The sequence below is a fragment of the Lactuca serriola genome, chromosome 7 (genome assembly GCF_051521515.1).
Source record: "Lactuca serriola cultivar US96UC23 chromosome 7, Lser_US96UC23_V15, whole genome shotgun sequence".
Classification (NCBI taxonomy): Eukaryota; Viridiplantae; Streptophyta; class Magnoliopsida; order Asterales; family Asteraceae; genus Lactuca; species Lactuca serriola.
Window position 1 is genome coordinate 75,386,740 of NC_136414.1, and position 16,816 is coordinate 75,403,555.

Here is a 16,816-nt window from a genome sequence, read left to right on the forward strand (position 1 = left end):
ATTTGTTGTCTAGCTGCTTTGTATACTTCCAGCTTCCCATTGATTTTTCTTTTTGAATTTTAATTTTTTCGTTCAAAAAACAAATATAAAAGCTCTTGTATATTAAAAATAGCTTCGTTGTGGTGGTCATTTGTGTTTTGGTAAAAACTACCGAAAAAATTAACTATTAATTGTAGTTGTTTAACTACAATTTTTTTATTTTTTAAGGGGCCTCATTTTTATTTTCACCCTGGGCCCAAAACTGGCTTGGACCGGCTGACCAATCGCTCTAACAAAGAAAAAGAAAATCGAGTGATCGTAATGAATGTGACTGACTTTTACAATTTTATTGGTGATCGGAAAAAATTACTTTTAAAAAAGAAAAAACAATCGATTGAAGTAATGAATGAGACCGAAATAATAAAGTAATGAATAAAAAAAATCAAATTTTATGTGGTATCCATCTCATCCCACTCTACGTCGCTAACGTTAAAAATCTGTCGCACTCAATCTTAACCGACAAAGCCCTTGGTATTCATCTCCGGTATTCAAGTCCCCATCAACGTCTGTCCGCCTGCTCCTCCACATCTTTCTCTCTCTACAAACCGCCGCTATTTTCTGTCTCTACACTTCACCATTTTTCCATTGTCCTCGTTAGATCCCAATCTCAAATACACCCATATCTCTCTCTCTCTCTCTCTCTCTCTCTCTCTCTCTCTCTCTCTCTCTCTCTCTCTATTAACATGCCAAACACCAATCGCTATCGTTATTCAGACACCCGCATCAACCATGCCACTGTCTCCAACCATTCACCACCCAAACGCAACCCAAAGCTTTTGACAATCTTTCTTAAATTCATGGTTATGTCCCTAATTCTCTCTCTTTTCCTTATCTTTCTCGGCCTTGCTGCCATCCTCCTACTCCACATCCTCATATTCGGTTCCTTCCTTCAACGCCGCCGGCAACACACCACCCCACCACCCGCCTCCTCTTACTCTTTTCTCCACTTACAGAACAACCTCCCGTCCTTCCAATACTCCTCCGCCGCCGCTGCTTCCACTGACTGTTCGATTTGCTTGGAGTGCTTCAACGAAGGAGACTTGTGTCGTAAGCTACCGGTGTGTAACCACATCTTTCACGCACACTGTGTGGACTCATGGCTTATGAAAGTACCAACTTGCCCCGTTTGCCGGACACCTGTTCGGCTGGAAGTTGATCGGTCATCCGATTTGATTGTCAGTGACGATGACTGTAAATTCTTCTGGGCAATTGGTGTAGGTAGTGGTTAATTACTAGATTTTGACTGCTAAAGTGTAGGCTTTATGCATCTTTTTCCATTCCACGTCTATTTTCATTGTAATTATGTATTTTTATTTAAAAAAAAATCAAGCGTCTATAGATATTTAATTTGGCTGGTTTTAACTTTTAATCATGTAATGATTAAATTTATGTTTTGGACCTAATTATGTATGTAAGCTCTTTGCAATTAAGTCAATTTAGAGACATTAGCTTCAGAATCAGTATATATATATATATATATATATATATATATATATATATATATATATATATATATATATATATATATATATATATATATATATATATGGGCTTTTGACTTAAAAGTCCTTAAGTTTTTAAAATTTGTTCCGTTTAGTCCCCACGACAAATTTTGGTGCGTTAATGTCCAACATTTGGGCTCTTTTTGTCAAAAACGCCATTTAGCAGGTTTGGAGCCCGTCATCCGGTGACATTCAACCTGTTAAAGAAATACCCTCATAAAAAAGGGAATCCCAACAACTTTCGTCCCCCTCTCTCATTTACGTAGCCCTTTTCCCTCATTTACGTAGCTCTAATCAAAGCATCTTCACGCACCAATGACTGCATCGTCTTCAAACTCAGCAACTTCACGCAGAACGAAACTTGTTAAATGTTATTGTGGTGATGTGTGCTACGTAGCAGTGTCAAAAACACCAGATAACCCTGGTAGAAAATTTTGGGGATGCCCTAATTTCAAGGTATTTTGTAATTTTTGTGTTAAATTGAAATGATTACTATTAGAAGGGTTTTAGGGTTTTGATTACACGTTTTTCTCCTTTTTAATTTATAGGAGTCTTCAAGGTGTCATTTTTTCAAGTGGGTGGATGAATGTGGGAACAAATCTATCCGATAAGAGGATGAATTGATGGGTTTGATGAAGATTGTTGCTGAATTGATGGGTTTGATGAAGATTGTTGCAGGGTTGTTAATGTTTAATGCAATAATTCTTGCAATTGTTGTCCTAAAAATGTAATTTAGGTATTGTACTTTTGCAATGTGGTTGGTAATGTAATGCATTTATGTTTTGAACTAGAATCACTATAATTTAGGCAATGATAATGTAATGGTAATCCTTTTTGTAGTCTTTCTAATTTGGTATGTGCAAAGTTGTAAATGGTAACCTAATTTAGGCATTGAATAATAATATCAATATAGGGCAGTTTAGGCATTGAATAATGTCATGACATAGGGCAATTCAGATAATGTAATTGATACAAAATTAAGATGTTTTAATCCATACCAAAGTATGATGCTATAAAGCATAAAAAACCAAATGTCAAATGTTATAATCCACACTTATGATGCAATTAACCAAACCTATTTTAAGATGCTATAATCGAATAATAGTACTATAAACCATATTTCATATAAAAGGGGCGTGCATTACATAATGTTTCATGTAGCAATCATCAAATTGTGCCAAAAAGCCTATCAAGGCAACACATATGACAATTGGATGTTTGCTGCAAAAACCAGGAATAACAAAAGATATACAAAAAGAAGGCATCATATGCCAGTGATTAACATCCCACTTCACCCCTTTTCATAATCACTACCCAACTAATCCAACTTGACAGGTTTGGTAGCACTGGAACCACTACCATCTTTGTCATACACAATCTTCTTCAACTTTAGCTTCAATATCCTCTCTGGAGGTTTCCTTTTCCTATGCACCGGTTTGGTAGACAGGTTTGACAAGTTATTGACTCTATCATCCATTCCCTCAATAGTAGCTTCAATCCCTGCTTCCACTTGTACCTCGTCCACTACATGATTATCAGTTGCAACCACTCCCTCATCGTCACCTTCATCATCAGCAAACACCTCAACATCATCAACTTGTACCTCATCCACTTGTACATCATCAACTCCATCATCAGCAAACACCTCAGCATCATCAACTTGTACCTCATCCACTTGTACATCATCAACTTCATCATCAGCAAACACCTCAACATCATCTGGATGCTCTTCTTGATCTTGTAACTCCTGTTAAGGCAATATATGACATGTAATTACAATATGGTACAAATAGAATAAAATTGAATTTAAGTAGAATAAATAGGAGATTAATTACCAGTTCAACAGGTGCCATGTCATCTAATGGCATTGTTATCCCTTTACTCCCTTCAATTTTACCAATGTTGTATCCTGACTCTAGTAGCATGACTACATCTTCTTCATTCAGTTGGATTTTCTCAGGTATAACATCATATGCATTACCTTCAAGAAACTCGGGTTTTCCTCATGAATGTCTCTAAGAATTTCATTTATACCATCCTCAACATCATCAAGAATTTCACTCAGATTTTGTGATTTAGATTTTCCCTCACCAACTTCATCTATAACTTGACTGACCATACCCTCATCAACCTCTTGTTGTCCATTTTCTTAGTTTTGCCCTTCATCCTGGTTTTTCCCTTCGCTAACAAGTTTTTGTCCCTCAATCTGAACTTGTCCCTCATCCACACATTTTTTCCCCTTACCTCCAGCTCTACCTCCACCCCTTCTACTATTTATTTTTCTCCTTTGAGCAGTTGGTTGATTTGGCTCATTACTGGTTTTTGTACTCCTCATTCTAGTCTTTCTCCGAGAACCAGATGCTTAATTGGGATCCACATTTTGATTGATTGGAGTTTCAGTTGTTGCACTTTCATGTTCCTCTTGATTTTTTCTTGGGCTACCAATTTTTTTGGGTGCATGTGTAACTCTTGGCTTTGTTTCACTTGTGCAACTTTGTTTGTTATATCCAAATTCAAAGCAATTACCACACCTTATAGTTCTGGATACTTTAACTCTTGCAGTAGCAAACTTGGTCTCTTTTTTCACTTGAATTCCTTCTCCTTTTGGTGACAGGTCTTCCTGGCATTCTTCTAGCTATTGGTGGCAAAGGCTTTTGGAAGGGAGTTTGTTCCCATAAATTGCTCCCATTGACAGGCATTATGTTACTTCGGTAACATTCAATAAACTTTACTTTTGAGAATCATTCATTAATATATATCAGCTGTCTTATGGATATAGTTAATGGAAGCATTTGCATGAACACAAGGGATTCCAGAAAGATTCTAAAGCATGCATGTGCAAGTCTTGGGCTCCAAGTCTACCTTGAAACTTTCATAATTGAACCTAGCTTCAAACACTGAACCTTGGCTATGAATAACCATCCAAAACGTGAAATTGGCATATAAATTAAAAAACATTAACATAAGACCATTGATTTATAAAATACAAATGCAATTGGCTAAATAATATATACCTCATATACTTCCCAAAAAGGTTCATTTTTTTCAACACATTTGGGCACACATTGGACTTCGATTTGTTACACTTTTTAGTAATGTGAGCAAACCTATCCATTATGTAGATTCGTATCTCCTCAAGCATTGTTATCAAAGGATTTTTCCTAGCTTCTATTATGATGGAGTTAAAGCAATCTGAGATTCCATTCTCAACTGCTTCACATACAAACCCTAGAGTAAAGAAAGCTTTGCACCAAGTTCTAGGCTGTTTGGACATCAAATACTCATATGCACCATGACTAAGCTTCTTTATTTCACCCATATGTTTCTTGAAGTCTCCTTTTACACAACTCATTGCTGAAGCCCGAAAAAGTCTTTTGAATTCTAATCCGGTGTAAGCCTTCTTGAAGTTTACATAAATGTGTCTAGCACATTGTTTGTGCTCCACATGTGGCAAAATGTCTTTCACAGCTTCCAGTAAGCCCTGAAACATATAAGTACATTGACTATTAATACAAAACATTTCAATTATATAGTATATTAATAAAAAACATAGCAACTAAAAGTACGTTATGTTGATCTGATATGATAACCAACCCTCTACCACCATCCAACATTAGATCATCATGTATAAGCTCCAAAAACCAAGTCTAATTAGGTTTATTCTCCACATCTACAACTGCCCAAGCAATTGGATAGACTTGGTTATTTGCATCCCTTCCAATTGTTGTCAACAGTTCACCTTTCACCTCAGCTTTCAAGAAGCATCCATCTAAACCAATCACTTTTCTACAACCACTTTTTCATCCACTACTTAAAGCCTTAAAACAGATATAAAATATGTGGAAATAGCTCTTTCCATCAGGGTTGTTGACGACACTAGCCTTACAAGTAGACCCTGGGTTTGATCTTAAAAGCTCATAGGAGTAATCCCATATTCTTGCATAACACTCAGTTAATTTTCCTTCAATTAACTCTTTTGCCCATTTTTTCCCTCCTACATTGGCCAATAGACACATCACATCTAAATGTCCTTTTAATATCACTTATCATCTCCCTAAGCTTAAGCTTTGGCTTGTTTGCAATCTCAGTCATGTAATGTCTCCCAATCCATTCATGAGACACAATGAAACCAAATGTGAATGACCTAGAGCATTTTTGGATCCTTTCATATTTGTAACGACCTTTCCTTTCCTTGTACATCCAAGCAACATGCAATCTGAAAGGGCATTGTTTGTCTTCATTTCTTTTCCCATACTTTGCAACAATTCTAACACTATCACACTTGGCAAAATCTATTTGATACCCATGGGACAACATAGTTTGCACTACAAAATTTAAGTTGCTCAGTGGATTCAAATATATCGCCAAGTTTTGGTTCCATCTTATCCCATTTGATGTTGGGATCATGAACCCTATACTTAGGTTGTACTTCTTCCTCATCATCTTTATCACTTTCCCAGTCATTTTCATGATATACTCGTGCTCTAATTTCATCAGATATACTTGCATTACGAAGATTAGCATCATTAAGTAATAAATTCAAGAAATTATCCTTACACTTATCTAGTGTGCTCACGAACTCATCCTCTGGTTCATGGTCCATGTAAATGCCATGTAGTTCAAAGTCCATCTCATTCAACCCAGTAAAAGGTTCGTTCAAAGCAGCAAATGGATAGTTTCATTCTTCCTCTAATGAAGCCATTCTTCACTCCTACATAAAATCAAGGTTCCATAACTTTATTTCAACTAAGAGATCAAAGGAAAAAAAATGAAAATTTAGTGCAAAACTGTAAATACCTAACATGTGATGATCGTCTTCTTTACTTGACTTACACTATAAACACTGATTATCGTTTTCTTCTTTAATCGAGCTTTTGATAACAATCAAACCCTAAAAAGATTTGAAAATGCAGAGAAATATGGGCGACAATGATGATTTTTGTGGAGAAATGGAGAAGAAGTACATTTTGGTGTAAAGGTGATAGATATTTGTGTTCTCGATGTCTAACAGACAAGATAACGGGAGTAAATGAGAGTTGTGTCACCGGATGTTACCGGATCCTGCTAAATGGCATTTTTGAAAAAAAAAGAGCCCAAATGTTGGGCATTAACGCACCAAAATTCATCACGGGGACTAAACCGAACAAATTTTGAAAACTTAAGGGCTTTTAAGTCAAAAGCCCTATATATATATATATATATATATATATATATATATATATATATATATATATATATATATATATATATATATATATATATCATACATACTTATAAAGCTAGCATTTTTTCTTGAATCTCATGCATTTGAAACCCCCATTCTTTTTTCCATTCACCACATTCATTTGAAACTCCCATGACTTTTCAATTTCTTTATAATAATAATTATAATTTGGTAATTAGGTTAAATAAATATCAAATCTAAAGTGTATTCATGTATAAACTAAATTTCAATATTAAAATAATATCTTTAATTCTACTTATAAAACTATATTTTTTTAACTTTTAACATATTATACTTAATTTATTAGTTTTAATATATTGTTGGATGTAAACCATTATCATTTTAAAGGTATAATTTTTGAACAATTTGTATAAAATACTTAAAATATTAATTAAAATATAACGGTATAGGCTCAACTTAAATATAAATTTTATTTAACTTAAACAACCCCAAATATTATTTTATAAATAGTTAAAAGTGATAAATTGTAGTGTCTTTCTAATAATGATTGTAAGTTGGTTAATAAGGTTAAATAAATATCAAACCTAAAGTGTAATCATAAATAGACTAAATTTCAATTTTAAAATAATATCTTTACTTCTATTTATAAAGTTATGTCTTTAAATTTTAACATATTATACTTAATTTATTAGATTTAAAATGTTGTTGCATGTAAACCATTATCAGTTTAAAGCTTCAATCTTTGAACAGTTTGAACAAAATGCTTAAATTGTTAATTTAAATATAACATTACAGTGTCAACTTAAATATAAATTTCAGTTCCACTAAAAAACCAAATAATATTTTGTAAATAGTTAAAAGTGATAAGTTATAGTGATAAATGCAAAAACTAAATTGTAATATCAGTTTAACTAAAATATTTCCTAAATATATTTATATAGTCGTTAAAAATTTTCAAATAAGTAGCTTAAAATAACTTATAATAACAATAGTTAAAAATAACTCTATATAAATGATTATATTGTTACCTTTAAAATCAAAAAATAATGTTTGATGTTTTAAATAATTATAATGATAGAAATTAAAACATTAAACAAATAAATTTTAAAAAATTAGTTAAAAATAACAACTATAAATAATATTAAACCATATATAATATTTAATTTTATTGATGTGTAACTCGTGAGTAGAAGTCATTCAAACGATTGAGATTATGACGTTATAATAGATTTATATATTATCATATAATTCAAAATAATCAATATACTATATCAAATTAATATACGAATTATTATATCAAATTTAACAACAAAGTTAGTGTTATATTTTAAAAAATATATATTTGTAAAGACTTCAACTATATAGGTGTTTCTGCGCATTACAATGTCAACTCAAATATAAATTTTAGTTCCATTTAAAAAAACTAAAGAATATTTTGTAAATAGTTAAAAGTGATAAATTGTAGTGATAAAAACAAAAACTAAATTGTAATCTCAATTTAACTAAAATATTTATATTTTTATAATCGTTAAAAGTTTCCAAATAAGTAACTTAAATTAACTTACAATAACAATAGTTAAAAACAACTCTATATAAATGATTATATTGTTAACTTTAAAATAAAAAAACAATGTTTGATGTTTTAAATAATTATAATGATAGAAATTAAAACATTAAGCAAATAAATTTTAAAAAACTAATTTACAATAAAAACAACTATAAATAACATCAAATCATATGTTATATTTAATTTTATTCATGTGTAACTCGCGGGTAGAAGTCATTTAAGCGATTGAGATTATGAAGTTATAATAAATGTATATATTATCATATAATTCAAAATAATCAATATATTATATCAATTTAGTATATACAAATTATTATATCAAATTTAACAACGACGTTACTGTTATATTTAAAAAATCATATATTTGTAAAGACTTCAACTATATAGGTGTTTCTGCACAACGCACGGACATTCGCCTAATATATATATATATATATATATATATATATATATATATATATATATATATATATATATATATATATATATATATATATATATTGAAAGGATCTTTGATGTCAAAGTACGAAATGTATGAGCATATCTGTTTGCCCTCATGTGTAGGAATATGCCGATATGTGTGAAACGTGATCGTAGTATTATTTGTATAAATATTATTAATAAATGTTTAGGCAGAAGCTTTTTAATGTGTCAAAAAAGTAAATATAACAACATTAGTGACATTTTTATGTAACTTGATAAAATATAATGAATACTGGTTTTATTAATGAAAAATAGAGTAATTTATAACAAAAAAAATGGCAAAATGGTTCTCTTTTTGATATGTTTATAATAATATGAAAAAAATCATAATGTATTTTATTGTCGTAAAACATTGGACGATGAGATACACATCAATAATTTGTCCTGATTGAAATAGAAAGGTAAATTGTCTTTATACTTGTCTGTTTTTACACGTCATCCCTCCAACAAATTTGATAAAAGTGGGTCTAAACCCCGCCGAAATTCGATGAAAGTGGGTTTAAACTCGGACTCGGAAAAACCGAAACTGGTTAACGGGATTTTATAGAATCAAAAACCGGACCGGTATGTAGGAATCGATTTTGGTTCGATTCCGGGTAAAGTGAGTGTAGAACTGGAAAACCCGTAAACATCAAAGTAGGTAGGTTAGAACCGGGTAAAGTGGGTTTAGAACCGGAAAACCAGGAAACACTAGAATTTTTTGGTACTTAGTGGTAGGGGTGAGCAAAAACTGCACTGTAACTAAAATTAACCTCAAAAACCGCAACCGCAATAAAAACCGATAGTGAAGTTTTCTGTTTTTCAAAAACTGCAAATTTGCGATGCGATGCAGTTATTAGTTTTCAAAAACCGCAAAAAAAAAAAAAAAAAAAAAAAAAAAAAAAAAGCGCACCACACCACATATATTATATACATTTTTTTATTAACTATTAATATATTAAATATTAAAAATAAGACAAGTTTCATGAATAAAATACTAGAAGACAAAAGTATGGTTTTTTGTTATGTTTAACTTTGAAAAATGGTGAAATCAGACAATTTTAAGAAATTTATTGTTAATTACTATTGATTTGACATTTTTAAGATATTAATTGTTTGTGATTTAAATTAATTGTTTTATACATTATGTTTTTTTTTATTACTACAAGTAATATGTTTGAACTCTTAAAACCGTTTGAGCTCTAAACTATGGTTAAAACCACACAAAATAACCGGACCAAATCCATGCGGTTAATAACAACATAGAAAAACCAAAACCGCACCACAAAAATAACCGTCTAACCGTACCGCAAAAATAACCACACCAAGTGGTTTTGAAAATGGATTAACTGCATTTGCGGTTAGGGGTGAGATTTTGGCTAATAACCACACCGCGCTGAACATTAAAAAATTTCATATTCATATCCCGACTTTGGGGGACTGTAACTCATTGAATATGAAACCAAAATTAACTAAATTATAGTATAAAATCATGTATAAACTCTAAAATACATTCTGGAAAAAACCGCATGTCAATCCGACTTTAAACAAATGAGATATCCATCTGTTAAGATTTTCACATAATACAAAGTACAAAAACAAATAGCTGAAAAGTTGAAAAATTTTACTTTTGATATCACGACTTCAAAGGACTGTAAATCATTAAATGTTAAACCAAAAATGACAAAATTATAATCTAAACTCATGTACAAACTGTAAACTACAAGTTGGACAAAACCACATGTCAATCCGACTTCAAACGAATTAGATATGCATGTTTTAAAACTCTCACCGAATACAAAAAAACTGAAAAAACTAAAAACTTTCAGCTTTGATATCTCGACTTTGGGGGACTGTAAGTCAATGAATATAAAACTAAAAATGGAAAATTTATAGTCTAAAATCATGTACAAACTCTAAACTACATGTTGGAAAAAACCGCATATCAATCGGAGTTGAAACAAATAAGATATACATCTTTTAAACGTTTGACAAAAACCGGTTCGGGCCCTAAAACTGGTTTCGGTTCCAAACACCGATTCTGGTTTTTAGACCCGGTTACCCGGACCCAATGGACCCAAACCAAGATTACTTTGAACCCGGATAAAGCCAATTTTTAAATCCGGAACCGGAACCGGTTATCTATATTCCGGTTCTAATGGTTCCGATTCCGGTTCCGGTCCGGTTTTCTGGTTCTAAATCTCATCCCTATTTCAGAGACACATAAATTGTAATATCCAAATTGGTTAATGTTACCGCCAAAGGGAAATTAAATTTCATTGATTTGTACCATATCTAATATTTTAATTATACTCAATGGGGTATTACACTATTTTTATATAAATGTTAGCAAATGGGTTTACTGGTGGTTTTCGGTGACTTATAAAGTTATTGATCTTGTGATCTCGCATGTATCACTCGTCTAATAGCAAGGAAAGAAAGGTACCCCTCACTCCAAGAAATATCCTAGGCGACTCTACAATTAGCCGCGACGACATCTAAACAATGTGTTAACATATCACTGATATAGATGATATCGCGGCTAAAGGGTTCAAACCCTGATCCATGTGATCTTTCACCGTTGATAAATATCCCAATCCAACAGCTGGTATTGCATGTAGTACATGAGTATTTGTCGCCGCTAATACCTAAAAAAATGCCCCTGAAGTATTTCCTCTGTTTTCCCCAATTTTTCGTTGTTAATTTGAGGGATCACCGCTAAAACCTTCATCGTTTACATCATCTTTTCCCCTCATTTCCCGATTACAAACTGTAACATCCAGTTTCATGATATATTTTATTTTGGGATTCTAGACCGTAATTCAACCACATAAAGGTTTTGGGCTTCAAGGGAATAGAGTTTAGACCCTATTGGATGTTGATGATGTTGGAGAAGTGATTTAAACCTGGAATTGTACTTTGGAGGTTGAAGGGGTAGAATGAGAAAAGTAATATTTCAGACTTCTTGTATGAATTATGATTTTAGTTCTGTGTGTTTTTAGTCGAAAGTGATTAGGTAGATATGTGGGGCTCATCAACACCTTCGTGTGGATATAAAGATTGTCACACCCCAAAACCGGAATGGCGGAAACGTTCGGGAGTAGAGGACGTCATGTATAGTATCACAATAAACCATAGTAGTAAGCAAGCAACAACATCATCCATTGCATAAATAAAATAAGTTAATACACGTGTGTTCTGTGAAGTTTATAGGACACCAAAAAATGTAAATCAAAATAAAAGACGAGTCTTGAAAGTGTTGATCAGCTTTAAAGCTAGTGAATTCATAAGCATTTTAGTGTCATTGTTTGTATGAAAACGTTTGTAAGTGTTTGATGTATAACTTTGTAAATGTTTGTAGTAAATGTTTGTATCTCCTAGAAAATCCTATATTTTCTACTAAACGTAGCCTTCTACTAAGGCACACTACTAGAAAAACAGCCTTTTACGACGCACAATGTGTGTCGTAAAACGCTCAAATGACGCGCAAATGCGTGTCAAGGAAGGCCCTGTCATAACGAGAGACGACACGCTTTTGCGCGTCGTCTATAGACGACACGCATTTACGACACGCATTTATGACACGCAATGCGTATCATTAAAACCCCTGTCAAGAAAGGTCATGTCATAAATGAAGATGACATACATTTTTGCATATCGTAAATTTAAATGCTTAAAAAAATATATTTATATATTTATTAATTTTAAATTAAATTTGCATTTAATGTCTCATAATAGAAATAAAATACCATATACAAAAAATACAATTCATTGCATAAAATTTAATGTCATACAATTCTCTTTTTTACAATATATAAATTTGCATTCATCTAATCTACTTTGTGTTTCATACAAAAAATCTATTTCATGCGGCTTCTTCAATTTCCTTTATTAGCAGCTTCCATCATTAGTAGTACAACTAACAATTGAAATGAAGAATGCAAAACTTATATACAAAAAAAACTTGAAAAAAACAACAAAAATTTAATGTTTATATATAGCAAGAACACATTGAATGTATAAAATAATGTTTAAAGTTTGTAAATTCTTGAAATAAAGTTAAAAACTTGTAAATCGTCTTTGATAAAGTTAAAAAATGCAACATGAGTGTAGCCTTGCCATGATTTCATCTTTGAGGCTATTCTTGATCGATCCCTGAAATAAAGTTAAAAACTTGTAAATCAAAAGGTATAAAAGTGTTTACAAATCATGAAGAATGTAAAATATGAGGGAGGGGAATACTTACTTGTATAGAAGCAATGGATGGGTGATAATAGGTTCGTGGAGGAGCACTTGAATAAATCAGCTGATGTTCTGCAACATACATAGATATATATATAAATTATAAAATATATACATACATGTCATTTCAATTTTAAATACACAAATATATAATTTATATACCCCGAATACCAAGGAAACATAACCAAAAATTAGGCTTCATCTGCTCATCCTTCAGCTTCTCGGTTTGTTCTACACACAATGGATGAGTAAGAGCCCATCTGGCAATCAAAATCATTTACTTAGTAATTTTCAAAAAAAAAAGTTAAAAACCTTGAATTATAATTGGTTTTTGGTCTAAAATAAAGTTACCCAGTTGATCTTTTCACCACATAATTAGCCATGTAAAGTCCAATAAATCGTTGCCCATAATGAATAAATTGGGCAAATTTCATCGGATGACTCACATGGGCCACTACATGAAAAATGTAAATAAAATGTAAAAATTAAATAATAATATGGTGAAGAAAATGATAAGTATAACTATATAAGCGTGGTACTTCTCCATATATGAGCCACTTAGAGAGAAGTGTATGATCAAGTTATTGTATTTACTTTTTGTAGTTATTATTATTATTATTATTATTATTATTGATAAGGCGGTGACTTCATGGCTTCATGATATAGTAACCATTTTATGTGGTATTATAGCCGTTCATTCCTTTTGGTATCCACTAATTTCTTTTTCACTTTTAGCCTAAGAGATCCCTCAGATTATATATATATATATATATATATATATATATATATATATATATATATATATACACTGTGGTGAATTCTTCCGTGGCTCATCGCCCATAATTGTTTTTTATTATTGTAGTCCATTTGTAGTTTCTATTTATGTGTATGCTTACTCCCTGTTTACAACTCTTTGTATGTTAAGGAATTTGAATTTACCAATTGCCTGAATACCTGTTTTTCTAATTAAACTGTAGGAATTTGCCAAGACCAGGAATATGATCACTATAAACAAGAATCGCGGTGAATCTAGCAGGACGAAGTTAAAGACTTTTGACAACCGTGGCTTAAACTTAAATGCGATTAACTGAAAATAGAATACCTTTGTAGTGCCAGTCACAAACTGCAATAAACGAGCCTTGTCTTCTTTACTTAAAGCTTGAGCAACTTCCCAAAACCACTGAATAACAGGAGATGCAACACTGTATCCATAATACTCTGTGTTCCCCCTCATATCATCCACTAACAAACAAACAAACAAATAACCAAAAATAACAAACAACAAATATAAATATAGTATAAGTCAAAATAGTTGAGTTGCTCACAGTCGATATCTGGAAGTCCACTAATTAACAACTCCAATTCTTTATCATGAAAGATGGATATTAAATCCCGAGGGACCAAGTCATTAAAACCCTCCATCACATTTTCCAACACTTGACCATAACTCATCCACTCGTAATCACCTAGATGAAGCTTTTCAAATGACCTCCCATCCGTATCTACTTGTGTCCCTGGATATTAATTTTCGTGTTCCAAGCAGATTCTTGTCACCATGTTGCTTGCATGCCTGCTCGAAAAGCTCTGCAAGAGTTTTTATCCCTTCCCATGTTGTTTCAACTGGAGATGCAAACTGGTAGTTTCTGATCGCGTAACCACCTTCCTCTTCCTCATCCACATCAGCAGCAGCCACACCCACAATATACACACTCATCTATGTTGAAATAAATATTTATATAAGAGAAAAATAGAACAACCTTAAGAAAAAATATTAAAAATAAATAAAGGACCTATTTCATCATAGAAGTTACTTTTTTTCATAACCATGGGGGTTAAAAACGTCAATATTGAAGCAAGATCCTATCTCATCAATGTTCTGATAAGTGGCAACATGTGTTAAGAAGTCCGGGTTGTGATATTCTTTCCTGTTTCGCACTTTTGAATTGAAGCTTCTATTGGTTTTCTTCTTTAGCAACAGAAACTTAATGATCTTTTCCTGCACCACCAAAAGAAATGAAATTACAATCCATGCCATGGATTTGATGGTTCACGAACTTTTGGATAAGATAGAAAAAAAACATAAAACAGACTATCACTTACAAGTTTACAACTAATATTCATGAACTTTTGGCCAAGATAGAAAATACTGCCATATAATTTGTACTTAAAACCAATAATCCACGAAAATATACACAGACATAATAAGTCAAATATAATACCTTCATGTATGAAGTCTTTACATAATATTGACAATCCAAAATCTCCTCAAGTGTCGAGGGTTAGTCAATTTGTAAGGTTTCCCATTTTAATGAAGTCCTACATATCTATCAAGAAACCAACCAAGTCCTTATTGTCTTTCTTATTGCATCATGCAATACTACCATACAGATACATATCAATTAACTCTTAAATCAGGCCAAGAAGAAAAAAAAACCATAGAAAAAATGTGGAATTCTTTTTAAAATTATATTTCACTCATGCATTTCATCAAACACCTACAATACATGTAAAATTATTTTTTTTTTAAGAAAATTAAGCTTACATAGATGAACTTACATGGAGTAATGGAAATATTATAGAGGCAAAGAAAAAAAAGGAAACAAAGGTGTATTCACCTTTATTTAATATCCGATTCAGATTGTTGTTGGATAGAGTCTTTGAGACTCCACCTCTGGTATGAAAATGAATACATGTTCTTGTGTACGGTGTAAGAATTATGGACATAAAGGTGAATCATTTTATAACATATTGATATACAGAGTTGATTCTTAATGATGTCAAAAAAGGTGTTGAAAAGCTAAGATTTTCACATACCTATTTCCTTCAAGTCTTGGAGGGTTCTTAGATGGATCGCTTTCAGGATATTTCGTGACCTAGGTCTTTTGGTTGTGTGAACGAACCGAGCACCAAGCTTGATTGTAGTTAATGGACAAGCAGTACCAAGGAGGAGGATAGATAAAGATGAATATAAACACAAATACCCAATTTTATTCACTCTATAGATGAAAAAAATACATCGCTCCTAATTTCTTCTCCATCTCAATCTAAGATATGGACCCTCAACCAGGGAGAAATGGAAATCGCAAAAATCTTCTGAAAACGAAATCAAATCCACACCTAGTTGAGGGGGAGAGGGACTAGAAGAGGCGGTGACGGTTGGAGGCGATGGAGGTGAATGAGGGGTGGATACCCCTTGTCAATTTTGTGAAGACCGATGAAAGATGGAAAGCAAGTTTAGGCCGGGTAGAGAAGAAAATGAGGCGGGTTTTTTAATTTTTTGGGATTTTTTTCCCGCTGCTAGCAATTAAAGAAACAAAGCTGCGCGTTACTTAAAAAATTATAAAACGACATTTAATTCTACGGCACGCAACGTGCCCTGAATCCTTCAAATTTTATATGGGATGACATTTTTTAAACGACCCCCACATTTGAGTATCCTAAATCGGCGTGTGTCGTAATTTGCAAGTCATTAAAGGTATGTTTTCTAGTAGTGGCATCAAATGTTCTGTATATTTATTTCTTGTATGAGTGTGTATTTTCCCAAGCGTGACTATCATTAACCAAAAATATAGCTTTTACATTACTCTTTATGTGAGAATATCACGAATTGAATGTAATGGAGAAATAATAATAGTACTGTAGTGTTGTATTACAGTAACTATTGTCGTAATATCTACATTAATCCAGCCGTTAATTAAGGTGTAACGTGAAATGATTGCACCATACTATCGACTAATAACACGAAGATGAAAGACGTAAGAAGAAATGACATTTGGCACCCGTAGACTTGCAAGTCCCACTGTAGCGAACAGCAAGTTG

General features: G+C 32.3%; 2 protein-coding genes across 3 annotated transcripts; one reads left to right on the forward strand and one right to left on the reverse strand.

Annotated features, from left to right (window-relative positions):
- Positions 1-722: 722 nt before the first annotated feature.
- On the forward strand, positions 723-1,268 carry LOC145064115 (RING-H2 finger protein ATL56-like). Its single transcript, XM_079011627.1, has one exon. It carries the CDS (start codon positions 723-725, stop codon positions 1,266-1,268), a length of 546 nt encoding a protein of 181 aa, XP_078867753.1.
- Positions 1,269-12,576: 11,308 nt separating this feature from the next.
- On the reverse strand, positions 12,577-16,199 carry LOC145062671 (E3 ubiquitin-protein ligase RSP5-like). 2 transcript variants are annotated; one of them, XM_079010247.1, is made up of 8 exons: positions 15,812-16,199; positions 14,809-14,993; positions 14,323-14,711; positions 14,100-14,239; positions 13,349-13,451; positions 13,160-13,257; positions 13,002-13,069; positions 12,580-12,910 (listed from the first exon to the last, which is right to left on the reverse strand). In XM_079010247.1, exons 5-8 carry the CDS (start codon positions 13,429-13,431, stop codon positions 12,845-12,847), a joined length of 315 nt encoding a protein of 104 aa, XP_078866373.1. In that variant the 5' UTR covers positions 13,432-13,451; positions 14,100-14,239; positions 14,323-14,711; positions 14,809-14,993; positions 15,812-16,199; the 3' UTR covers positions 12,580-12,844. The 2 variants fall into 2 exon arrangements, with proteins under 2 accessions (XP_078866371.1, XP_078866373.1); XM_079010245.1 differs by lacking the exon at positions 13,349-13,451 and having other exon boundaries at positions 12,577-12,910.
- Positions 16,200-16,816: the final 617 nt, after the last annotated feature.

What these genes read in the sequence shown, in the direction of transcription:
- LOC145064115 (XM_079011627.1), top strand. Translation starts at nt 723, where the DNA reads ATGCCAAACACCAATCGCTATCGTTATTCAGACACCCGCATCAACCAT.
- LOC145062671 (XM_079010245.1), bottom strand. Translation starts at nt 14,449, where the DNA reads ATGAGTTATGGTCAAGTGTTGGAAAATGTGATGGAGGGTTTTAATGAC. An exon ending in TGGACTTCCAGATATCGACT is followed by an intron (nt 14,240 to 14,322) that starts GTGAGCAACTCA and finishes TTTGTTTGTTAG; the next exon opens with TGGATGATATGAGGGGGAAC. An exon ending in TTGTGACTGGCACTACAAAG is followed by an intron (nt 13,258 to 14,099) that starts GTATTCTATTTT and finishes TTTGATTGCCAG; the next exon opens with ATGGGCTCTTACTCATCCAT.